Below are 27,317 nucleotides of genomic sequence, written 5' to 3'. Positions count from 1 at the left end.
AGCTGTTAAGGCCCTCTACCTCAGTTTGTAGATTAGCCATCTTCAGCCTGAGGGCACAGGTGACCATTCTAAATCTTTCCAGTTGTTAAAGCTGAGTTAATTTACTTTCCAAGGTATTTGAGGTTAGAATTCATGTCTTGTCATTGCCAACCAAGGGATACCAACTTTCCAGCCTGCAATATGTATGCTTTACTGAATTCCCCTAGTCACTGGGGACAATACTTGCTTCTTCTAATGGGTAATTTTGGATGTCAGAAGGTTTAGAAGAGATCACTGGTATTTAGTGCCCAGGGGCAGAGGTGAGAGCAGTGGTGACATAGGGCTCATAGAGCAGACAGCATTCTAGCATATCACACTGTACTCCAAGGTCAGCAGGACCCTGTTCACACACACTGTAGCCAAAGCCACACTTTAGGGTTTATTATTCACAGGACCTCCCTTCAGGACAAATTCTGTGCAGGATGAGAGGCAGAAGTAATAAAAAACCAAAACCCAAACCAACCTAAAACAGCAGTGACTTAAACAAGTTATGTTTATTCCTCAATAAATGTCCCACCAGTCAGTCTGAGACCACCAGGGCTGCTAGGATGTTAGGACTCAGGTGTTAAAGGATCACTTTTCAGATTTATTGTGTTGCAGGAACTAATCTGACATTAGGAAAAAATGAGCAATTTGTTATATAAGTTGGCAAATGTTTTCCCCTGTGGATGTTTTTATTTTTTTTAAATGCTTATTTTTTAGTTGTAGTTGGAAACAATCCTTTTATTTTATTTATTTATTTTTTTATGTGGTGCAGAGGATAGAACCCAGGCCTCGCGTGTGCTAGGCGAGTGCTCTTCCACTGAGCCACAACCCCAGCCCGGATGGTTTATCTTTAAAAAAAAATTTTTTTTTTTTTTGTAGTTGTAGAGGGGGTACTAGGTTTTATCAAATTCTACAGTAGTATTTACTGAGAAGATTTACATGTCTTTCTTCTTTACTATACTAACGTAGCTTTAAGATGCACTGCTAGATTTTCCAACAAGAAATAATTATTGCAGTCCAGGGATAAATTACACTTGGCCACAATGTAGTATTCTTGGTTATTGATAGGTTAAGAAATTTTGCTATCAACTTTACAAGGAAATTTCATCAGTCTTTTTAAAAATTTTTGACACTATTTTAAAACTTTTGCTACACTTTTTCTTACCACCTAGAATAATTCCTGTAACACAGAAAATTATCTAAATACAGAAACAGATAAAATTCACTATAAGACATATGAATTTAGTGACTTTTTCAAAAGGTATTGGAAAATTTTCTCTTCAATTTAGTATATGGATATGAACTTTGCCACTTTTCTACCTAAGTCAGGTTTTATATCTATTTCATGAAGTTCTAAATGTGAGCCTAAGTTATAATTTTTAAGTGAAAAATAGGCATAATAAAAAAGTGAGAATGTTGAAAGGAACACCTGTATACATATCAACCAGTTTAAGAAACTCCCAGAGGTGCAATCAAATCTCTGTGCCATTCCCAAATCCCACTCTTTATTATGTCCCCCTCACATTTATTATCTGGATTTGGCTTTGTAGTCCATTACAAGTTTTATACATTTGATCTATATAAAATGATAAAAACAAATATATTATCTTACACATTTTTAAACACAATATCCTAGTGTACCTTCCATAACTTGCTTTTCTCAACATTTTTGTAGTATGTTTCTATATGAAGCTCTGAAATATGAGTTCTCAAAAGTTCTATGCTATGCAATAGAACAATCCACACTATGTGCATTCATTCTTCATTGCCAGATATTTAGATTGGCTTAAGGTTTTTTGACATTTCTAGTACCTTCAATGGAATTTATTTCCTTTTTCCTCCATAAAGTCCCAGTGAGGAAAAAAGTTACCGTACATGGGCAGGATTTTCTTTTCTTGGCTTTCCTCCTTATTTTCCTCATTTTTTACTTTGCTTTTTCATCAACTGAGATGCTTTCAGGGCCTGAAACACTCGTCAGAACCCTGATCCTCCATATTTTACTGTTGGAAAAGAACTAAAAAGTCTTCCCAAGTGCTTAATTTATACCTAGGAGAGCTGCAACTTCAGTTCCTGGGTATTTCCTTTGGGTATTATTTTGGGAAACAGGAGGCAAGCGCTCACTTTTCTAGGTAAAAGTCTGGGAAGACAGGTATCTGTATTCAGAATCAGTACAGCTTTTGCTAGGTAGGCAAGTTAGCACCACACAACATGAAGACAAAGATGAAGATAAGTTTCTACAGTTCAGTGAGCAAGACTGGGGTATTCTTTTAGTAAGAGAACTGCTTGGAAATTTATTTGGCTAAAAAGACTGGGCATTTTACAAATTTTCCTAAGAACCCATTATTCTAAGAAACAACAATTTTATTTCCTTCACAGTCTTCTTTTAATCTATAAATCAGAGTTCAATTCCATGTAGTCCTACAAGCTAATGAATGGAGATTTGTTGCTACAATGAGGGGCTGATAAGGCATCTGTGATACATATTTTCTAGTCAGTCTGTGTAGAAGAAATGTTTGTTCTCTGATTCAGTTACAATGCACACAAATGAAAATTGAATTAAATTAATATACACTGTTAGGTTATACCAAAACTAGGGATAAAAAATCTTAGTATCTCATTAGCCACATTATAGATTATAAGAACACTTATATTTTTAACTTTATTCTGAGTAATTTCATTTTGTACTGTGGTGTTTTAACAACTCAGATTTAATTTTTTTTTTTAATTTTTTAGTTGTAGTTGGACACAATGACTTTATTTTTATGTGGTGCTGAGGATCGGAACCAGGGCCCCACACATGCTAGGTGAGTGCTCTATCGTTGAGCCACAACCCCAGCCCGCAGATTTAGTTTTCAACTGGATGTTTTTTGATTTCTGACATCTCTATTCTAGGAGCCTGTTATCTGTATTCTGATGCTTTACTGATATATGAGGGGATCTCCTGCCTACCAGTTACATGCATACTTAAAAAAAATATATTAGTGTGCTCAAGTAGAGCTTAAAACTCATCCTTTCCAGAAAACCTTCCTTGGCTAGACACCTTAGGTAAGTAAGGTTTGAAGAATCTTAAAATCTTTTTGTTTTGTTTTTGATGGTGGTGGAGGGGGAGGGGTTTACCATGGATAGAACTCAGGGGCATTCAACCACTGAACCACATTCCCAGCCCTAGTTTGTATTTTATTTAGAGACAGGGTTGCTTAGCGCCTTGCTTTTTGCTGAGGCTGGCTTTGAACTCACAATCCTGCCACTGGGATTACAGGTGTGCACCACTGTAACTATAACCACCTTGAATCTTAAAATAAACATGTCCTTCAATGTATTATTTGTGTCTCTACTTCCTAAGTAGATTCAAAGTGAGCTAAAAAAACTGACTCCCTCAACCAGCAAGCTGACTTACCCATTCCCTGCAATGTGCCTTATGAGTTCCAGCCTTTTCCATATATGTTGTGATGAGGAAAAGACTGGAAAATGCTGCTACAGGTCCATGACAAATTTAGACTCCTTTAAGAAACAGTTTCATATTTTCATAACTTTATAATTCCTAGAATAGTCCTTTGGATATAGTCTGATTAATCTTAAATGACACGACATTGAATTCTGTTATCTACAAGACCTTAAAAGTTTAATTGGCCCTTTTAAGTTTAATTGGTAAATACTTATATATTCTTCAATAGCTAGCACTCCTGGCCAATCATACAGTAAAGCTTTTGCATAATACCCAAAATGTCCAATTTGCAGATGACAAAACAAAAAGTGTATCTTTAAAAAGCTCTGAGTTTTTCAAGTACCAAAATTTAGACGATTTTGTGATTCTGTGATTCTGCTTTGAAATAATCCACCATAAGGGAACAGAAAGACACATTCTTCTTGGGATGTTTTATAACATGCATCCATTATAAAGCCTGAGTCAACTGTTGGCTAAATATGCTTTTATATTTTATACTCAATACCTGGCCAATGCTCAGTGTGAAGATCTTTTGAAAGCATCTTCCATTTTCCAAAGCTTTCAGTGTGGTATTAAAAGTCTAAATAATTTTAAACATAGAAAAGGCTATTAAAATGCTAGAAACACCTGTCTATAGTTATCCTTAACTAACTTACTAAGAATTTCACTTTTTAGGAATTTGTAAGAAATCAGAATTTCCAGGACACATTTCTATTAAAAGGTCTTGTCCCCTAAATTTTAGTTTCCAAAAATCCCAAACAACGAAAAGCCTCATGAACATATATACCACATATTTGCATAACTTATAATAATAAACATTAATGAAACATAGTATATCCAGGTAAAGATGGGAACTGATTTACATTTTTTGACTTCGCAATGGTGTGAAAGCCGTACCCACACAACTAATTTGTTGTTCACTTTTGTACAGGGTTCAATAAACTACAAGGTATTCAGTATTTTAATATAGAACAGGCATGTTTTAGATGACTTTGTTCAAATGTAGACTAGTGGAAGTGTTCTGGCCATGTTTAAGGTAAACCATATTAAGCTATGATGTCTGAAAGGTTAAATGTATTAAATGCATTTGGACTCTCCAACATTTTCAGCTTCTAATGGTTGGTTCATTGAGGCTGTAACCCCACTGTAAGTCAAGGAGCATCTGTATAGTCTGGAAAAATAGCACTCATGTCAGAACACTTATATTTTACAGAATATTTGATTTCAGTATTCAGAAATGATCTCTCCAACCTGAGGCTTTGAGGTTTTCTGCATTCTTATTCTCCTTCGCTCAGTTATTACTCTAATACCTCAAAAATCTCAATCTTAAGCACACCACTATCAATTTCTCTGTTTCTAGTGCCCCAATCTTAACATACCAATAATCCATCAAGTGTGCCACATTTTCATTAGCCTTCTTCTCCTTGCAATGTTCTCACTTCCTTGCTTAACCCAACTTAAATTCCATAGGCCATCGCTGGAACTCTGTATCCCTCTTCATGAATTCAGTCACTACTGTCAAAACAGCCTAGGTTGAATTCAATTCAAGCACTCTATGCCTGCTCTTATGCAGCTTTAAACCAATTATCACTAATGGAGGAGTCTTTCATCTTGGCTATCAAACTGTTTCCCAGGCTCATTCTCTCTCCCATTCTTTTAACCCAGAGCATTCTTTTGCTTCCTGTTACCTGCTACATGGTATTTCCCCTTGAAATCTAAAACCAAGCTGCTAACCAGATCCCTGCCCCAAACCCCTACCTGCTCCTTCCAGAATCTTCCCCAATTTCTCAAGCCTCAAACACCCTCATCTATTCTCTTTATTTCATGTTCAACAATCATGCTCTTAGCAAATCTAGCTGTTTCATCTACCACTTCACCACTTCTATAACCACCTCGGTCCACAACAGCAGTCTCTTTCAACAGCACTACTGCAGTAGCCTCCTCCTTGTTCTGCTTCTGCTCCCACACCTCAGCCTATTCAACATAGTAGCCTTTAGGGTTCCTATTAAAACCATATTCCTGAACTTCATTCATCTTTTACTGTAATAAAATGTGATTCATAGCCTATAAAATGCTAGTCTACTGAGCAACCATTATTTTGGCATGTGTTCTGAATTACTTTTGATAATTCTACCTTTCACATGCAAATCTTAAAAAACAGCTGCTTATTTTCAAGAATGTCTTCCACATTATAAAACAGCCAAAATAATTGGCCTCCATATAAATCCACAATAATCCAAGTGATACAACCAAGCTTCAATACAGATTTACCTGGTATCTATAGTTCAGAATTGTTTTCAAATTTTTGAGAGTATCTTTTAAAATGAGCAGATAATTAATGCTATCAATTCATTATTCCTTGGGCATCCCAATATGCCCAAACTTCTAAACTAAAGAGAAAATTAGCCCCAGATGTCATAATTTCATATTATATTCTCAGTGCTTTCAAAGTCCAAGTGATTTTAAAAAGAAATTAAATAACATGCTTTGAGAGAATTTTAAAAAATCTATACAACTCAAGCTAATGAAATATTTTATTATACATAATAAAAGTGGTGTTTTGTTGTTTTTTTTAAAAAAAACATTTCCAGGCCCAGACATCTGTAGGAGTATGTGAAGAATGGATTCCACTCCAGTATAAGCATTAAAACTCTACTGAAAGAACCCATAAATCCACCCAACTCCTTATAGTAAATACTAACACTTACCACAGGCTTAAAATTCCTGTGGTATCAGTAAATCTATTTTTTAAAATATTACAAACATGCTCATGATGCATAGGAAGATGGAAAAACTTAAGACTGCACACTATATGTACTCCCAGATTTTTTAAGTTACAATGAATTGAGAATTACAATATCCAAAGAAAATATTTCAAAATAGTATAGGACTCACTGGTGATTTTGTACTCAAATAAATAGGAAAATTTTCATTTTAATGTCACATTGAATTTCAGTACTTTTCAATCCAAGGAAAAAAAAATAAACTGAGACATGGTCATGAGTTCAGGATTATATATATTACAATTTGCCTTGTTATAATACATTTGTGGCTTTATGATAAAAATAACTCAGGGACATACGGAATTCAAGCTAATTTGCGTAACTGTCACAAGAAAAAAAGCATTAGATGCATTTCTGAAGTAAGTATTCTCATTTAATTTCAGAATCTCAAAATAGCAATAGACCTTGGCCTTGTTTAAAAAAAGTTTAGTTAAACACTAAGCTAGCTAAATAACCTTACTGAAAGGTTTAACACAATTGATATAGAAAATGCTTTTTCTTTAATCTCAATCTTACATAAGTGGAAGAGGTGAGGGGAAGGGAAGGTAGACAATTTCTTTAGCAGCATATATGGCTAAGTCTATCAACCACCTTAAACTAGAATGTCCATTATTGACCCCATTAAAAAGAATTGGGCTAATATCAAAAGTTACCCATTTCATAAGCCAAAAGACAATTTTAGGGTTACAGTAAGTAAAATATTTTTGAAATACTTCAAAAACTTTTAACCATAAACTAGAGGAATCATCTTTTCATTGTAAGAAAGAAAGGAAATAATAACAGAAAGTAAAGGACACTTAAACTAAACTCATTTTCAGCCCTCTTCGAACAAAAAAAAAGAAAAATAATGGTTGATTAGCTAAGCTTTGTGCTCTAACCAAACTAATTAATTACAGTGATTTTAAATGGCAATAGCCCATGTTGACTGGGCAGCTTGACAGTTCTGAATACTTTTGCAACAATTTTTTTTTTTAAAACGCAAAGACACTAAAATGATCCGGTCATGCAATGTTCATCTTATGCATTCTGCATCTCTTTGCCAATCTTGTAGCTAAGAATCTTGTTCCAATCAATCTTAGTACGTGTAACTGGCAACTGTCGACGTAAGGCTTTGAAAGTAGTGTCCGACATTGTCTGATAATTCTCACTGATGGCAGTCTATGAAAAACAGTAGTCAGAAGTTTAAAACAAATGAAATGAACAAAACAATGTATAACACATTAATGTTTTCATAACAATCTTTATTTAAGCAGCCTATTTCACTGCTCACAGTCAAATAAAAAAATCCCAATATGGTTTTATTAAAAGCTGTTTATAACCATTTACAAGAAGCTTATAATCATTTTAAATAATTTAATTTAAAGAAATGAAATTATAAATTAGATTTAATACTTGTTCTCATTTTAAATCTATTTTATTATTTAATTCAGAACAACTTATGAATGACTGTTTACAAGGGGTAGGAACTTATCTAATTACAAATTAAATGCTTAAATTCAAGTGTGTAGTTTAGAAACTGATAAATAATGTAAATGGTAGAGTATAAAATCAAATGTGATCTAAAGCAGATTACAAACAGTTCAAATAGTTTAAGGAACATCTCTTAAAATTAGAAATCTTGGCATACTTGACCCACACTCAGAAATTTCAGTTAGCTAAAGTTGAGGCTTATTATTTTTAAAATTTTACAAATTTTATAAAATTTAATTGAATTTAATTTATTTCCCACTCTTTTTGGCTCTACTTTTACAAGTCTGCCCTTGTACTCAAAGCAAACACACAAGAAGATGACTGTATTTCATATGGTAAAAAAATGAAAAAACTCAGGAGTATGGTTGAAATTAAAATTTCAATGCCATTCATAAGTGAAAATACATTATACTTTTAAAAATCATACCTGGTATTCATTTTCTGCAGCTTCTACAATCTTTATAAATTCTTTTGCTGTCTGCATCTCACTCTGAATAAAAAATATAACAAAAAGTAAATGAAACAGCAATTTAAAACTAAGACACTATTATGTTTAAATATATGCATGGTTAATAAAATATTACAATTTAATAAATAACACAGATGAAGATGGTAACAAGTAAAAGGAAAACTGTATGATCAATTACTCTAAGTCCAAGGGGAACCTGGCAAAAGTATTTTAAAAGTCCACAGAATGAGCCTGGTATCTACATTTAACTTATTAAAATAAGTTAAATCTTAATAATGTACACTGATGAAAATTCAAGTGTAATATTTAAGATGCAATCCAATAGACAACCTTTATAGGTAAGAAATTAGACACAGATTTCTAACTAATGACTATCTTTACCTAAATACTGTTATCTACTAAGCAATGTTTATCGCTAAAATAATATACAAAACTATTAATCTGGAAGTGCATATCTTAAAGTTTAAAGTGAACTTATTTTACCATCTAAATATTTTCTGAAAAAATTTTTAACATGCCAGTATTTGGTTTTGCTTACCTTTTTCCTAATTTTAAAGTCAAGAGAAATCTACATTTTTTAAAAATGTAAAATTCATTGGTACCTTTGTTTATATTTTATGTGTGTGCATGAGTATCTAAATACATTACATAAATATATGTGTGAAAATGAGATAAATTTTTCTCTTTCCTAAAATAATAAAACAAAACCTACATACAATGAAGTTAAAAAAAAAAAAAATTACTAAGACTCAGAACCAACATAATAGCCAAGGTAATCACTATGACCAACTCTTATAATCCCATAGTCTACAATTTTCTGAACAAATCTCTCTTAGGAAGAATTTTTCCCTAACATCACACTCCCAAAGAAGACAATACCAAGTGCTCTTGTTATGCAAAGAACATGACATGTGGGCTGGGGTTTTGGCTCAGTGGCAGAGCGCTCGCTTCGCAAGCATGAGGCACTGGGTTAGATCCTCAGTACCACATAAAATCTTACAGAAGTTAGGTTTCTTTCCCTAGCAGACTTTGCAACCAGAATAGTACCTAGCACAATTGTAGAAACCATCTAAATACTGTAGAATTTTTTAAAACATACAGCATCTTTGTCTGGGGTAGTATCCACTCTATCCCAGAGTTAAAACTTTCTTAAAATTAAAAATAACTTTTCTTTATTGTTTATTTGCTAATTTTTGTACACTGGCAATTAATGTTTATACTAAAGTGGTATTTTTATATATGAACACAAACATTTATGGACAAATGTCACCTTAATGTTATATTCTCAATATCTTTGGGGTAAAAAAAAAAATTCACAAGAAAACAGTTCTATATTCCACAGAAAGAATAACATAACATACAATGCAGTTTAAAAATTAGGGACAGGATCACATACCTAAATGTAAGCACTAACACTATAAAACTCTAGAAGAAAATGAAGCAAACCTTTATGACCTTGGGTTACGCAATGGTTTCTAGTAATATATATCAAAAGCACAAATAATAAAAGAAAAATGAGACTATATACATACTACATTTCTGTTCTGCAAATTATACCACTAAGAAAGTAAAAAGAGTAATATTCCAATGTGTATATATATACCACAGTTTCTTTATCCATTCATCTATCAAAGGGCTTCTAGGATGGTTCCACAGTTAGTTATTGTGAATTGAGCTGCTACAAACATTGATGTGGCTCTGTCACTACAGCATGATGATTTTAAGAACTTTGGGTATAGACTGAGGAGTGGGATAGCTGGGTCAAATGGTGGTTCCATTCCAAGTTTTCTAAAAAATCTCCATACTGCTTTTCAGATTGGTTGCACCAATTTGCAGTACACAATGGAATATTACTCAGCATTAAGAGAATAAGATTATGGTATTTGCAGGTAAATGGATGGGGCTGGAGAATATCATGCTAAGCAAAGTAAGCCAATCCCCAAAAGCCAAAGAGAATGTTCTCTCTGTTAAGTGGATGCTGATCCATAATTGGGGGGGGGGGGCATGAGAAGAATGGAGGAACTTTGGGGAAAGGGGAGGGAGGAGAGGGGATGGGTCATAGAGGCAGGAAAGATGGTCGAATGAGATAGACATCATTACCCTAGGTACACATATGACTACACATATGGTGCAACGCTATATCATATACATCCAAAGAAATGAAAAGTTGTGCTGCATTTGTTTACAATGAATCTAAATGCATTCTGCTGTCATAGATATCTAATTTGAATAAATAAATAAATTAATTAAATAATTTTAATAAGGAAGTAAAAAGAGCTGGGCGTAGTGGGTCCTGCCTGTAATCCCAATGGTTCAGGAGGCTGAGACAAGAGAATCAAAGCCATTCTCAGCAACGGTGAGGCGCTATGGAACTCAGTGAGAGCCTTTCTCTAAATAAAATACAAAATAGGGCTGGAGATGTGGCTCAGTGGTCTAGTGTCCCTTAGTTCAATCCCTGTTACAAAAAACAAGAAGGAAAAAGACAACACACAAAAGGGTGAAAATGTTTACACAACACATGTCTGATCCCAGATCCGTATCCAGAATATATAGACAGCTGCAACTAAATAATAAAACCAGAAATAACCAGTTAAGAAATGGGCAAAGGAACTAACCAGACATTCTCCAAAGACATACAAATGGTTAGTAAATACATGAAAAAATGTTCAACATCATTAGCCACCAGGAAAATGCAAAGAGAAACCACAATAAGATACTACTTCATACTGACTAGGATAGCTATAATGAAAAAGACAAGTTTTCACCAGGATGTGGAAAAATGGGAATCCTCATACACTGCTTGGAACCGTAAAATGGTGCAGCTACTCAGGAAAAGTCTGGAAAGTCTTCAAAATACTAAATACAGTTACCACACAATCCAACAATTCCACACCTATGTATATACTAAAGAAAAACAAAAAACAAATGTCTATACTAAAAACAGTACACGAATGTTCATAGTAGCAAAAAGTAAAAATATAATAGAAGTGTCTATCAACTGATGAATGGCTAAAAGGTATATACCAGTAATAGGAAAGAATGAAGTATCATCCAACAAGGATGAACATTGAAAATGTGCTAAGTGAAAGAAGCCAGTCACACAATACTGCATATTATTTTATGACTGCATTCATATAAAATGTCCAAAATAGGCAAGTCTGTAAATCAGAAAATAGATTAGTAGATGCTTAGGGCTGGGCTGGGCTTAGGATTAGGGCTGGGGAGAAAGGGATAGAGGGCTTCTTTATAGGAATATGAAAATGTTCTAAAATTAATTTGCAGTAATTGTTGACTAACTGTTAATCTAAAAGCACTGAATTTTATATTTTAAAAGCATGAATTCAATGGTGTGTGTTATATCTCAACAAAGCTGCTTAAAAAATGTTAGGTACAGAATTATGATTACCACCTTTAATCTATTTGAAAAACAGAATCAGAAAAGAAAATATTATGAAAATGTTAGTTCTGAAACTCCTCTAGTTTTACAAAAGATATTGTTTTCATTTTCCTGTGAAATTATACTTACAGACACTGTTAGGTAATCTTGTATATCTTTATGACTCACTAGCTGAACGTTACCATCTTCATAATAATGAACCTATTAGAAAAAGAAATTACACACAACACATTATAGGAACCATCAAGATCCTCATGGCTTCAGCAATTATATCAATGTAGACTGAATACATGCCAGCTCTAGTCCAGACTTCTCTGTGGAGCTCCAGACCTTTGGAACTCTAGCAAGACTTTTCCTGTCCTCAGTCTACATTTTCCTGCATTTAGGCAAGTGAATAATTTCCACTGACCTGTCTGCCAGATACTTTTGCCTCAAAGCTGTTCTAATGGTACCAAAATCCAAGATGTCCAAAATTGAATTCAAATTATTCCCTTCAAAATATTGCTTCTCTTTTAATTATTTACTCATATTAACTAATCCTCAATCAGGCAAGCTTTTTTAATGTTATTGTTTAATGAATGAGGAAACAAACAAAAGGAACTTAAATGACTTCCTCATATCATACAAATAATAACTGGCAGATCTGGGGATTCAAACTCATATGATTTTGAATTTCACGCTCTTGGCTTCTATTCTCTGTTTCCTCAGGCACAGGTCCCAAGACACAAAGGCAATGGGTCTAAGATTAGAAATGTATACTAGAGTCAGACGACAGAGCCGCAATATGATTCATCTTTATTCTTTCACAGCTCTTGGCATAATTACTTTCATGACAGTTGATCAACAAATGTATTGAACAAATTAGTGAACTAAAACAGAAAAAGATCAGCCTGTAATAGTTATCAAATGTTCTATATAAACATTTAAGTTCACATTAAGAGTCAAAGAATTCACTTCTAGTGAACCTCAGGTAAGAAGCCAAATATGATGAGTACAGGAGACATTTATAAAATATATGTAATATGATTATACATTGTAATATATAGTTATATAGCCACAGAAATTTTAATATTATACTTCACCTAACTCCACTAAACTGAGATGACAGAAGAGTACAACTCAAACTCAGAAGACGCTTAGATGAACAAATTGTATGAAGAGCAGACCAAATGGCAGCATCTAATTTTAGCTGTGTTTTAGAATCTGTCAGCTATCCTTGCAGATTTTTCATGACTAGGGAATGAACTGCAAGATTATTTAAAAGATTTAAACAGAACTACTTAGTTTTATCACTGTGCAAAAAAGAAAAATCTGGAAAAGACATTTGGTATACTATGAAAATGTAAACTCATGAATTAGTTGTTTCTTTGTTCAGAACATGCCAGACATCAGAAACTTGTTGTTTCATACCTGAATTTTCAAGATGCCAACCACTTGAGTGGTTGATGAAGGAGTGATTGTAAACTTCCACTCTGACCTCCAACGACCATTCCTTAAAAATAAAAACAGCAGCTGTAAATAAGGCAGGGAAAATAATTTGAATCAATATTAAGTTTCAGATTTAAATTCAATGCTACAGTGTGAGAGTACTGGGGGATAGGTGCTGGACATTCACTTTTAATCACTGAAATATTCAAAAGAATCAAAAGGTTAAGTTCAGCTATAAGATATTTAATTTAATCTTCACCCTATGATAAAAAAGGACCTACAAAATAAATATCATTTCAGAATTTTAAAGCTAAGACTTGAAATATAATTCAAACTAAATCATATTATGCTATTTCTTGATTAAAAATTTTAATTTGCTTGTTCAACTGAATCACTTATGCTTTAATTATGAATAAAATGAGGGCACACACCTATAATTCCAGAGACCTAGAAGGTTGAGGTAGAAAGAACACAAATTTGGGGCAAAGCTGGGCTACTTAGGGAGTTTCTGTTTCAAAAATTTAATTTTTTTTTTTTTAAAAGAGCTGGGATGTAGCTCAGTGGCAGAGTGCCCCTGGGTTCAATTCCCAGTACTAAGGGAGAGAGAATAAAATAAATAAATGTTACAGTACCAGAGTTTTTCATACATATAAATTAGAGCAGTTTAACATCTCCTAAATTATACAAAGTACCAAATAATTTTTAAGAAGTGACTAGAAAATGTCATACACATTCATAGTAAGAAACAGAAAATGTAAACATGTATACTATCTCTAGCAGTGAATTTCATCTTATTTTTCTGATAGTCTTTTCATAGCAACTCTTTTTTCACCTTTATTTGCTCTTTGCACACACAAGACATTCTGATATGCAAATTAATACCTGTTAGCTTTTTTCTAAAATAGTCATAGTGTTAGTGAATTACCATACTGGATTTTGCTATAAAAATTATTTCTGGGCTCCTTTTAATATTTTTGTAGTTTACCCAATCATAATGTTTGTTGAATGACAGTACTCTCTTACCTAGAGTTAACACCTAACAGTCGAAAGTTTATATATATATTTTAAGTTGTTGATAGACATTTATTTATTCATATGTGGTGCTGAGAATTGAACCCAGTGCCTCACGCATGCCAGGCAAGTGCACTACCGCTGAGCCATAGCACCAGCCCCCACTCCAAAGTTTTATTATAACAATGTATATGTTCTACAAAATAAGAGAATTTTCTTATGTGTCTTGATTTTGAACAGCACATTCAAGAACATTCAAAGCAGCTTGATAGAAAAAGACCCTAGGTCTGTTCACTTTGTTTCAAGATTCCAAAAGAAGTTATTCTTTTTATTTAGGTATCAATACCAAGCAACTAGTAAGTTCTAAACATATACATTACTAATTATAATGACAAGATACATACATCATTATTGATTATGAAAAGAAAGGGGAAAAAAAAAGGAATTCCAGTCCAAGTAATAATGGTAACAATTTGAGAACCAGTTCAAAACTCTTCCAGAGACACTGAGAGTGCCCCTTCAGCAATGGAGTAAGTGGCCAAGTCTTTAATATTTTGCACCTCTCTTACAAATATGCATTCTTTCAATAAACATTTATTAAGCCCTAATACCACTAAACACTTAGGAAATAGTAGAGAATAAGGAGAGAAGGTCTCTAGTGAAATCCAAGAAACACCCAAGACTAGTTTCTTCTAATTTTTATTTTACCTACATTTTAGGTAAAATGAAGTTTCTTTGTATCTAAATACCTAGATTCCATGAGATTAATGTGCCATGACATTTAGTACTTTGGAAAACCATAATTTACTTCTCCAAAAAGTGAAAATCACTTTTAACTTCAATGATACAATGCTCATAGTGGTGATTCAGGTAACATCAACAATATGGGGGGCTTGGAGTGGGGGTAAAATAGTGCAAATAAAATGCCAAGAGACATTTTCTTCACTTTGTATATGCAAAAACTCAAGACTTCGTTTCCCCTCTAATTAATAATTTATTATAACATCTTCAACAGATTTTATTAAAGTAAGACAATAACAAGAATTTTCCTTTAACAGTACTTCAATCTCAATAAGATTGATTTTATTATGTATTTCCTGACACAATGTATTAATAATGATTTTGCAAAGCCTTATGCTTTAGGATTCTGCTAGATTAATACTACATGTTTACAGAGCTAAAATAGAGAAACTACATTTATATCAAGTCCATGAAAGTAATTTTGTATGCCAGTATCTTTAGGAAAGTGCATGTTGTCATTAAGGCATATGTTTACATACAGAAATGATATGGAAATAATTTTCCTTCTGTGATGCTGGATCTGCATTTCTCCAAATATTCTTGATTAATCTTGTAACCTTGCATTTATGTCTGACATAGTTAAGTACGGGGGCACCTTCGGGCCAAGGTCCAAACTAGTCCATTGAGGTTACTGACACCCTCAACAGCACCACCAATGAACTTGGCTAATAAGTTACAGAATAATATACTTAAAAGGTAAACATTATGACTATTTACTCTTATAATTTCAGCATGTATTAATGAAAAAAGTAAAGACTTCATTCAATTCTGAACTTGTAAAGTCTTGGAGGAAAAACTCAATCCTGGAACAGGGAGTATATCAGAAATAAGTCTAATAATAAAAAAGGTCACCAACTTTTCAAATATCTGAGCTTAACAGGACAAGTAGTACTGTTAGGGGCTAGATTCTATAAGGAATAACTGAATTATTTGTATGCAAAATTACAAGGCATATTTTTGTAATTTTACTTCCCCACACTGGCCAACCGAACACAAAGCAATCCCAATAAAAACATCTGCTTCAGAGGCCCCAGATTCACAACAGAATGGTTCTTCACTTTATAACTGCTTGTCTCCTCCCCACATAAGTTTCATTCAGGAACACCCACTTCACAGAATGAGCATATGGGCCTGCCAATTGGGCTGCTTATACGCACACATGCTCCCTTAGGGTGCTGCCTGCTACTCTCCAAAAACACTATGCTCTCCCACATTCTTTTCACTGAATGTCAACAGATTTACTGCTACCTTTAATGATTAGGTCCTTTGTGGAGCCAGTATAGGCTGAAGTTTTATACCATGTATATACTGTTTTTAGTCAATCATATACAAAAAGGTACAGCCCAGATCATTAAACCAAGAACTCCCAACAATATAATCAATACCAAAATTTCTCCAATTACACAAAATTTTAACTTACCAAAAGTTTTTTGCTTGGAACTGATGGCTTTCTATGCATGCAATAATGGTTTGCTGTCCATCTATTTTTTTACCATACACCTTATGAGGAAAGAAAATAAGAACAAGAGAGAATTTAGGACCACAAAATGCTCAACTTTAAACATGCATAAAATATTTAAAATTGTAAAGCACTCTGGCAAAAACACACAAAAGGATATAAAGTAAGTCCTCATTCTAACATAGTAACTAGAAAAACAAGTTCTCAAAAATGCACACCAAATCAAATTATCAGTGGATCACAAATGAGCTCAAATTTATGGGGCAAAACTAAATGTACTATATTCATAAGTGTCCATTAGATCTATCATGTTTTCATTCCAAACACAGGGATCATAAGAAACTAGATAATACATTTCAACATATAGATACCAATATAGCTATTTCCACAAGTAAAAACTGGACCTAATTTGTGATTATCATTTTTGTTTACTTCACAATCTTAGAGGGTACCACTTCTTGAGTCATTTTTAAAAGTACCGAGATAAGGGTAAGATAAGGGTACTTACAGACAAGAAAGATCATTAAGAGAATGTCTGGGATGTATAATGCTATTATTTCACCTATGCTACTTTCAAAGTAATAATGTGTGTGTTTCAATTCCCCCAGTAAAAATGATGGCTCTCAAACTCAGCCACTCTCTTACTCTTGCTGAGATATTCTTCCAAAATAATTCTAATCAAGTTATGATTCAAAGAATTTTAAATATTATTTTAGTTATGTTGTTTTTCTTAAATAATCATTGACAGTAAATACTTAGGCAGATTATATGAATTCAGTACTAACCAGGAAACTTCTATGAGAGAAATGGGGTGCTACTGGTAATATTAAAAATTATGTTGGGAAAGCAGGTATGAAACACAGCATATGGTCCCTTTAGGTTGAAGAGGCAAACTGAGGCTAAGCCTACTCAGCTCTGTAAGTCATGTTTAGATGCCTAGACTCTAATTAAATAAAATGGGAAATCTCTATAAAGGATTTCAAGCAGGGGGGTTTCATAATCTGATTTGCATTTAAAAAAAAATCACTATAGCTATAGAGAAGATCACTGAAGCACAAACTGGGTGCTTAATAATAGCCTGTCTTGGTACAGTCTTATGAAAGTTCACAAGCAAACAAAAAAGCACTAATTTCTACACATTTCATCCTAAAAACATAAACAGGCTAAACCTATGAAAGAAGCACATCAAAAAGTAAGAAATTTGACTGTAATATACTTGAGGACACGATTCCATTTTCTTTCTTTCTTTTAAATTTTTTTAGTTGTATATGTACATAATACCTTTATTTATTTTTTTGTGGTGCTGAGTATTTAACCCAGTGCCTCACATGTGCTAGGCAAGCACTCTGCCACTAAACCACAATCCCAGCCCCATGATTCCACTTTCAATTAATTTTATTTATTCAAAAATTCTGTAAATTAGTGAAAATAAATTTGACTTAATGTAAGTGAGTCATGAACATGAGATTAAAGAATCTCATGTTTAATCAATGTGTTAGAATTTCTATAGGGATTTGATTCGAGGTACAATGCATTTTCTATTTTTCGATATAATAATACAGTAGTTTTTTGGAAAAAATAGTAAAATTCCTAGGAATTGCTACTTCATCACATTTGCGTAAGATAAAATTTAAAAAGCTGCCCACGATGACTTACAGTGCAGACCCCATTTGGGTAATGTTCTTTTACATAAGCTCGCAGAGCAGTTTCTACTGAAGTTCTCCATGATTCAATTGCATTTTCTGCTTCGTAAGGTCTTGGATCAGTTGCTTCCTTTCTTAGGTGATCAAATTTGAAACAGATTCTGTTTTTTGGATCCAAAAACTTTCCATTTCCCAAGTCACCATGTTCTGTTATCAATACCTTCAATAAGGAAATAAATTTAGGAAAAAAGTATTTAAAATAATATTTAAGTACTGATACACACTAGTATACATTTGCTTAAAATTTTCCCTTAAAAAACTATAAAACAATTTTACTCAAAGTGACTGGTTTCACACATGGTACAACTGTTAATACTTCAAATTAGTAAACTGTAAAAACAATGTCATTCAGAGTAGATCAGATTTTTCTTCCAACATAACATCTAGCAAAAATATGCATCCTCTAGTACACTGCTGGAATCAAGCTTTTCCTTTGAAAACTAGTTTATTATTTCTGATATCAGACTCCATTTCCTCAAAACTAAGGAACCAGTGATCACCTTCAATCAGAGAGGTTACAAGAAGGGTTGTAGTCCAGTGAAGAAGCTCTTCAGTACATTGTCCTATCCTGTTGTGGGGCCCACAGTCTCACCTGCTCTCATGTATATGCTTCTGCTTCTTATAAACTAATCACTGTGGTTATTTTTAATTAACTTTCAAATTTTTAAAAACATAACTTACCTATTTATGTACATTTAGATTATACATGCACAAATTTAATATTCTGTGTTTTAATTTTTGAAAATTTTCCTTCACTTACAACTTTCCCATTCTTTCACATTTTACCTATGTCAGGACTTCTTCATTCCTGATGCAAATCATGCTAACAGCACAGAATGCATCGTTCTAAAATTTTTCATGATCATGAAATCCTACATACATAAATATATACATATATTTACAAAAGCATACATACATGATTTTTTGGTCATTATTTTATAAGAATGAAATAAAAATGTACACACACAAACACACTGCTCTGCATTTGGCTTTTTTTAAAAAAACATAAACATCTTATAGAAATCTTCCAAGTCTGTGATAACACTTCTCACCATTCTTTTTTTCTTTTTGTGGTGCTGGGGATAGAACCCAGGGCCTTATGCATGTGAGGCAAGCACAATGCCAAATGAGCTGTATACCCAGCCCCTTACCATTCTTTTTAATGATTGTATAATATCCCAATGATGAGGACTTAACAATTTATTCAGCCAATTTCCCACTGATTATCATCATTTTATTTCTAGATATTCTATTTTCTTCTTTTTTTAAATTTTTAGTTGCTGATTGACCTTTATTTATTTACTCATATGTGGTGCTGAACCCAGTGCTTCACACATGCTAGGCAAGTGCTCTACCAACTGAGCCACGACCCTAGTCCAAGATATTCTATTTTCTTAAAGGAGAGAAAGGCCACATTAAAAAATTGTGAAACAAATATTGTTGTGCATATTTTTATGTGCTAATGTTTTTATTTCCATTGGATGTATTTTTTAATTTAAAACTGTGACCAACACATACTAAATGTATATATTTACTGGGTACAGAGTGATATTTTCAACCGTGTGCAATGATTACATCAGGATAACTGGCATATCTATTACTTCAAGCATTTATCATTGCTATGTGTTGAGAACATTCAAAACCCATCCTCTTAGCTATTTTAATATATATTTAACTATTGTCAACCACAGTTATCTTACTATGTGCTAAGAATATTCTTCTATTGGATAGATTACCAGCAACGGTGGTGAGAAGAGCAGTTAAGGGGTTTATACATTTTTAATAGACATTATCACCATCAATAGGCATTATAGCTCTTTTAGTTGTCTAATAAGTATAATTTTAATTTCATTTTCTGAATGACGGCTGTAGATCTAAACACTGTTTTATCTTTGTGGGCCATGTGCTCTTCGGTAAATAAATATTCTTTAATACTTATCTGGTTTTCTTTTCTCTATATCAGTTTGTAAGAACTGCTTAATGTAGAACACAATTTTTCATATCTCTGGCTCCATTTAGAGTATGCTCTATATGTGTAATAAGAATTTTAATGCATCCTGCTGTCATTTATTTTAAAAAATCAATAAAAAAAGAAAAAAAACATTGCTTAATGTATCTGTTTCAGTATACAATTTAAAAAAATTTATATGTTGCAAAATACCCATCTTTGAGTTTTTGAGTTTATAGTCTTATTTAACATGGTCTTCTTCCCTTATATTGCACATGCTGACTTTCAGATCTCCTAAAATTTTCATCATTATACAATTTTTTAATCCATTTGAAATTTAACTTTGTATATTGTGTAAGACAGAGGTTCAACTTAACTTTGTTTCTGGCAGAAATCAGTTGTGCTGATATCTGTATAAAACTTTCATATATTCATGTATCAAATTCTGGTTCTCCATGCCACTTTATTGGCTTATTCATCCACTATGTATAAAAACACAGTGACTTGACTTTACACTGGTTTTAAAATATCTTCTGCTACCTAGTAAGGCAATTCTCCAATTCTCCTTCATTGTCCTTACTGTTCTCTTGTACATTTTTCTTGATTATTTCAAGCATGTATTTTTTTCATATAAAATTTTGGAAAATACTAATTAAAAAAAAAACTGATCAGTAGTCTAATGCAAATTGTACCATATTAATTTATTATTAATTTTTAAAAGTTTCTAAGAATGAAATGCCAATGTGCCTTTCTACTGTCCAGATATTAGTTTTATGTTTTCATGAAAACAACTACTATTTTCTTCACACTACTGTATGTTTCTTGTTAAGTTTATTTCTTAATGTAAAATTCATAACATTATTTTAAGTGAAATTAACTGTCCAATCCCATCTCCACTGTGTAGGTTTAGGTACTTACCTACTGCAACAGAGGACAGCTAATGTACTTTGTATGTAGTACTTACCTTAAATCCAATCATCTCATCAAGGTTTTTTTGGTTGAGGGTTATACTACTACAGACTCTGGGTACCCTTAAACATATCACCATAGAGATTTCTTTTCTAAGCTTTATAAGTTCTGATTCTCTTGTTTTATTTGGTATACCTTAATTTATGATAAATGATAACTGTAATAAGTAGGTATAATTAGTTAATTTTTAATTTTAAATTGTTTTAATGTTTATAGTTTATAATATTTACTATTGGTTTCTGTTAAACAACTATATTTTAACAGGTTTTATTCTATTTCTACTTTTACTTAGGGTTTTTTTGTTTTGTTTTGGCGAAGATACCAGAGATTTAACTTGGGGCAATTAACAATACAGCCACACCCCCAGCCCTATTCTGTATTTTATTTAGAAACAGGGTCTCACTGAGTTGCCTAATACCTCACTTTTGCTGAGGCTGGCTTTGAACTCATGATCCTTCTGCCTCAGCCTCCTGAGTTGCTGGGATTACTTTTAATAAGAAATGGTTTCTTGGGCTGGGGATGTGGCTCAAGCAGTAACGTGCTCGCTTGGCATGTGCGGGGTGCTGGGTTCGATCCTCAGCACCACATGAAAATAAAGTAAAGATGTTGTGTCCACTGAAAACTGAAAAAAAATTATATTAAAAAATTCTCTCTCTTCTCTATCTTAAAAAAAAAAAAAAGAAATGGTTTCTGAGTTTTTCAAATCTTTTTCATTATCTACTGATACCAGATTTTTCTCTGTTAATACATAAGACCAAAATACTGCCTTCCATGGAACCATTCTCACATTCCTAAAAAAAGTATTTAGTTTTGCTATGTTATTCTTTTTGATATATTTCTAGATCCTACATATTCAAAGTTTTAAAATCTCGTCACATGTAAAATTAGTATACAATTAAACTTTTTATATTTTTTAAGTATTAAAATTATGCTATATTTATAAAAAGATTTTGGAAGTTTTCCAGCATTTAAAAAGAATGTACTCTCTATTCTGCAAATTTCCTTTTAGGGATTTATCTCAATAAAAAAAAACATATGTCAATGTGACCAGTGGTTCAAAGATTCAAGGCAACAATATTTACAATAGTTAAAAAAAAAGAGGATAAAAAACCAAAACCTCCAGAGAATTCAGGCAATTGATATAATAAAGTAAATATGGAGTTATACATTTGTGTAATCACACATGTACATTTTTACACAAGCTTAAGTTTCTCTTCAGTTACAGGCATTCTCCATCTCACTTTCCCCCTGAAACTATGAGACTATGTATTATATAATGAATAATATCAAACACAAACTCTCACATAATTAGCCACTTAAGGGCTTTCTTTTATCTTCCTTCTTAACTACTTATCTTATATTCTATCATTTCCTTCCTCATATGGTTTTATATAAATTGTATTTCGAATAAGCATGACATGATTCAACACTATAATAATCACTAAATTATTAGTAATTCTAAAAAAAAACTAGTGACCTTTTGTGGCTTTTCTTAACTTAATTCTAACTTGCATTTTCAAATAAAAACATTTAATAATTACTAAATGCTAAATTACTCACATGAAGAACTGTAGATTTCTAGAGCAACCAAATTATGACATAAATCTTATTAATACATATTCTAGATTTTGGATTAATAAAGGATTGATATTTTTTCCATAAAAAACAAGAAAGTAGATTTAAAACAATTATTTTCTAAAATCTTAAATGCATTACAACTAAGTATTTCTAAAAGGAACTGTCTGCTAATATTAGTCTCAAAAAAAAACAAAAACAGAAGTTAATTTTAAATTATTTTGTCAATAAGTGCCTATGATTAAAATGAATATTTTATTTTATCTTTAAGCATACACCACTTTATAATTCTCACATGTCACTGGAGTTGTTTAAACCAAACAAGGATTAGCCAGATTCTATGTTTATATTAAACATACCTGATCTTCATAACCTTCAATTTTTACTGGAGTAAACTGGTCCAAGTTATACTGTGCAAATGCACTAAAAAAGAAAAAGGGCCAATTATTTAAAATTACGTATCTAATGCTTCTTAAAATGATAGTTAAACAATTCACCTCTCAATAAAATTCTGCTACATGGCAAGATTAATACAATTATAATTCTCTATTATAAATATTAACTAACTAGAAATATATCATAGATACAGCTATTTTAAAAACTGCTATCCAGCTTCCAATGTTAGCAACATAAAATTATATCAGGGGGCTGGGGTTGTAGCTCAGTGGTAGAGTGCTTGTCTCGCACATGTGAGGCACTGGGTTAGATCCTCAGCACCACATAAAAATAAATGAATAAATAAATATATTATGTCCATCTACAACTAAAAATATATTTTTAAAAATTACATCAGAAAGTATAACTGGCCTTTTCATTAAAAATCCTGAAAGTAAAGATTAGCTATCTATAAAATACATAGCTACTTATTCAAGTACTGTATATATTTAAAAAACCAGGAAACGAACTACAGATTGTGAAAATCAGCACCAAAGGGTTTTCAATTAAATAAGAGAGATAACGGATGAACATACCGGTAACACAAAGTAGAAAGTACCATAAGAGAATTACCAATAATGCTCTGTAAAATGGTGTGTGTAATTTTAACATTCTGTTAACACAAGAGTAAGAAGACAACTGGGACAATGTCACAGTGAATGTGATACTGACAAATGGGCTTGAAATAATTGGGTCTGTCCCATTTTGTAGATGTTGGAGGGATGGGTAAGAAAAGAGTATTTCAATTAGTGGGACCAGTATGAGCAAAATGCCTAGAAGCCAATCAGGTTCAACATCATAGGATTTTTAACACCACAGAAAACACCAACCTCAGAGCACTAGGCACAGAGCAGGCCTTCAGTGACATTTACTAAACTGAAGTGCCTTGAATGGATGATGGAATGATTATTTGGGAGGCAAAGCAGCATCACAGAAATTTTTTGAGAAAGAAAAACACAGAAGTACTTCTGAAGATTAATCTGGCAGTAGTGTGTATGATGAATTAGGCAGTAGAGCAACTACAGCTGGAAAGAGCAGTTAGGTTTTCCCAGACGTCCATGTTAGAAGTGCAGAGGATGAGCAAGGAAATGGTGACCATCTGAATTCAACATTAAAGTCTCTATCTCTACTCTCATACAAAGAAAGAATAATACATTATCAGATAATTTTGTCATACATAGGAAAAACTTAATAGTATGAAAAATTATCCAAAAAATGATATAAAGATCATACTTATTTTGAGGGCTTGGGGATATAGCTCAGTTGGTAGAATGCTTGCCTAGCATGCACAAGTCTCTGGGTTCAATCCCCAGAATCTCCCTACCCCCGCCAAAAAAGATCATATTTATTCCATTAAATCTAAGATATTGAGAATTTTAAAATTTATGAATGCCTCTCAAAAGTTTTTTAGCCAATTATTCACTGTATTAGCTCTTAAGCCTCCCCTAGAAAGAACTGTTTAACTGAGCAAAGCACTACTGATAAGTTAACAAAGAGACTAGTAAATATAAAAATAGCAACCCAGAATTAAATTAGTAACTATCAAATACCTGATATTTCATGTCGAAAAAAGATGGGGGTAAATATATAAGTGCATGGAGAAGGAGGGAGAAGGAAGTTGTTCACCTCTTATTTTCTTAATTCTGTAAATCTGTAATTTTCCTAAGAATTGCCTCAACGTAGCCAAGCAATTACTAATTACTGCCCATAACATCAAATTCCATCCACCTCTAACTTGGGGGGAGTGGGTAAAGGAAGAAAAGGGAAACTAGTATTAGAAATAATGAATATGAAATAAGTAGAATTATATCTTACACGCATAAAGCAAATTAAATTATGACAATTATGCTACAATGCAAAATGTACTCACTAATCTAATAGAATTTCTGGGTTTTGTTCCAATCCTACCATTAGCTAAAATGGGCCCCATCATCTATAACAGCAATTATCATTATCTTAGACTAGATGACTTCCAAAGTCTCTCTGTTGAGAAAACTCCATGTACCCATTCATCATTCACTCAGTAGCCCCTACAACCATGCAAATATTTACTGAGCTCTTATTACTATGTGCTAAGCATTCTACTAGACATAGTGACAACAAAGGTCTCCCAGCTCTTCCTATAGTTTACATCCTTTGCTATTATTCATCAGACCACATCTGATACTTTCCCTCAGCTTAGCTACACCATTTTCCTTATTTAATATTAAAATCTTATTTTAAAACATTTTTAAATAAAACTTTAAAAATTTCTTTATCTCTATAAGCCTTTGATATGCCTCTATTATTATATTTTATTTAACTTGGACTGTTATTAGACATATCTGACTCTGGAAAAATCTCTGAAAGGCTTATTTATCTTATCATCACAGTGAAGTCTGGCATTCTTTTGTCTTTGAATAAAAGGCTATTTCAGGGTGTTTCAAAGTATTCTAGATTTGACAGTAGTAAGTCTAATTTTACTTTGAATCACAGAGAGTTTGTGCCCTTTAGTAAAGATGTCCTGTTAGAATCACTCTAAAGAATAACAGCCTTTTTTCCTTCCCTCACAAAAAGATAAAGAGAGGGAAAAGGAAAAAAAGATTAAAAGAGATGAAGTCCAAAGATAACGCCATTAGGATTAGAATTGCCCACTTCTTTGAATCATGCAAAAATTCAGTAAACATTTATGTGTTAGAGACTATTTTCAGTATTTATAGATGAATAAAATAAACTCCCAAACCTCATAGATATAGAAATCTACTAGGGTCAAACATATAATAAAATTAAATATACATAAAAATTAAGGCAATTACCATTTCAAAAATAATTTACCAAATTTTGCAAATGTCAAATTTAGTAGCAAATGATTTATATAAGACCACTGGCCAAACATACCATAAATACAGAATTTTATATTATAGTTGAGTCTCTAAGTCCCTTTGTGATCAAAAATATTTCTCCTAGAGTCTAGTACATACATATTGCACATGTTTGAACTTGATGTACAAACACCTATGTCAGGGATTAGTGCTTAAAAATCACTTTTAAAACATCTTTTCTTTCTCCAAGTCACTTTAGTTATGTTACTATAATATGAAATACTTACTGGGCTGCTCCTTCCCTGAGAAGATTATCATTATTAAGCAGTAACCGAACATCTATAAAACAAACATTATGTTTTTTATATTATTATGTTTTGTTTGAAAACTATAAGGAATGCAGATAGTTTTAGTTATGTGCTAACACCCCCACCAATAGAAAGCAAGATCAAATATCACTGTAATGACCAAAAATATTCACAAAATACACACCGTAGTATTTTAACAAAATAAAACCGTTTTCTTAGGAAATAGAAGAAGGAATTAAATAGAAATACATACAATTTTGTACTCTTTTAATAGTTGATACAGGAAGTTTGGAACGTATTATCAAAGAACTAAAGTAGAGATAAGCTACATCAGAAAAGTGGTGTGATAAGATCTGCAGAAAAGACAGGACTATGCCTCTTAACTTGACAACACAACAATCAGTTTCAAATAAATTTTCTCTATTAAAAAAAAAAGTGATTAAGTAACAGTTTGTGACCAGAGTCCAGATGCAGATATTTCTGTTCTTTTATAGCTAATGTTCAAGGAACAAATGAATAATTATATTTTCTTTGACTAGTAAGTCAAATCATTAGATTTCCCTTTAACTGGTTCTTAAGTCAGTCCTAATTTTAGACTCAACTATTATTACATAGACATTTGGCTTTTAATCATTAAAATATAAATTCAAAAATAATATTTTTATTAGGAAAATCCAAGCACTTCATAAAACATTAAAGAAAAATCATACGGTTTCACCAAAAACAAAAAGCCTTCTAGTCTAGCCTTGGTATATTTTCTTTCATTATTTTTCTCAAGTACTTGGCTCTTACATAGTTGTTATTTTAAAGTACATAAAACAAGGTATCTTAATTTTTTCATTAAATGAAAATACAAAGAAATAACATATTTCACATTAAGAAACTGGTTAAATAAAAGATGAACAGGCTATAGTTATACACATTGTAAAACTGGGCAGCCATTAAGATGCTGCATAAAAAATTTAAAATACAGACATTTACAATTATGTATATTTTTTATCCCAAAAAGCAAACTGAGAAGTTCTATTAAATATGATTTTATGTTCAATATTTTAAATATAATACTTTACAACAGTGATATCTCATGATAGTTATGTCTTTTCTAGTTTTAGTGGGAAAATAATTTAAAAGTAGAAATCTATTCAATCCAGTTAGTTGTACTTTGAAAAAAAAAAAAAAAAAAGAGCATGTTTTTAATGAGGAGAGTATAGAAGAAAGGAAAACCTAACAAGAATTAAAATAAAATAAAATTTTACTCTTAAGGAAGGAATTAGGCTATAATTCTAAGCCA

The 27,317-nt window shown here is 32.3% G+C and overlaps 1 protein-coding gene across 1 annotated transcript in view; it reads right to left on the bottom strand.

The window, feature by feature from the left end:
* Positions 1-5,985: 5,985 nt before the first annotated feature.
* Positions 5,986-27,317, bottom strand: part of Capza2 (capping actin protein of muscle Z-line subunit alpha 2) — a 39,581-nt gene continuing 18,249 nt past the window's right edge. Inside the window, exons 3-10 of the mRNA XM_027926332.2 lie at positions 26,006-26,057; positions 22,842-22,905; positions 17,944-18,150; positions 16,249-16,328; positions 12,999-13,080; positions 11,718-11,789; positions 8,150-8,212; positions 5,986-7,410 (exon numbers count right to left, since the gene is read on the bottom strand). Of these exons, the coding sequence (XP_027782133.1) occupies positions 7,270-7,410; positions 8,150-8,212; positions 11,718-11,789; positions 12,999-13,080; positions 16,249-16,328; positions 17,944-18,150; positions 22,842-22,905; positions 26,006-26,057 (761 nt within the window). The 3' untranslated portion in view covers positions 5,986-7,269. The remainder of the gene's footprint in view (positions 7,411-8,149; positions 8,213-11,717; positions 11,790-12,998; positions 13,081-16,248; positions 16,329-17,943; positions 18,151-22,841; positions 22,906-26,005; positions 26,058-27,317) is intronic.

The sequence above is a fragment of the Marmota flaviventris genome, chromosome 1 (assembly GCF_047511675.1).
Source record: "Marmota flaviventris isolate mMarFla1 chromosome 1, mMarFla1.hap1, whole genome shotgun sequence".
In the NCBI taxonomy this organism is placed as follows: Eukaryota; Metazoa; Chordata; class Mammalia; order Rodentia; family Sciuridae; genus Marmota; species Marmota flaviventris.
This window is presented reverse-complemented; position numbering and strand designations above follow the sequence as displayed.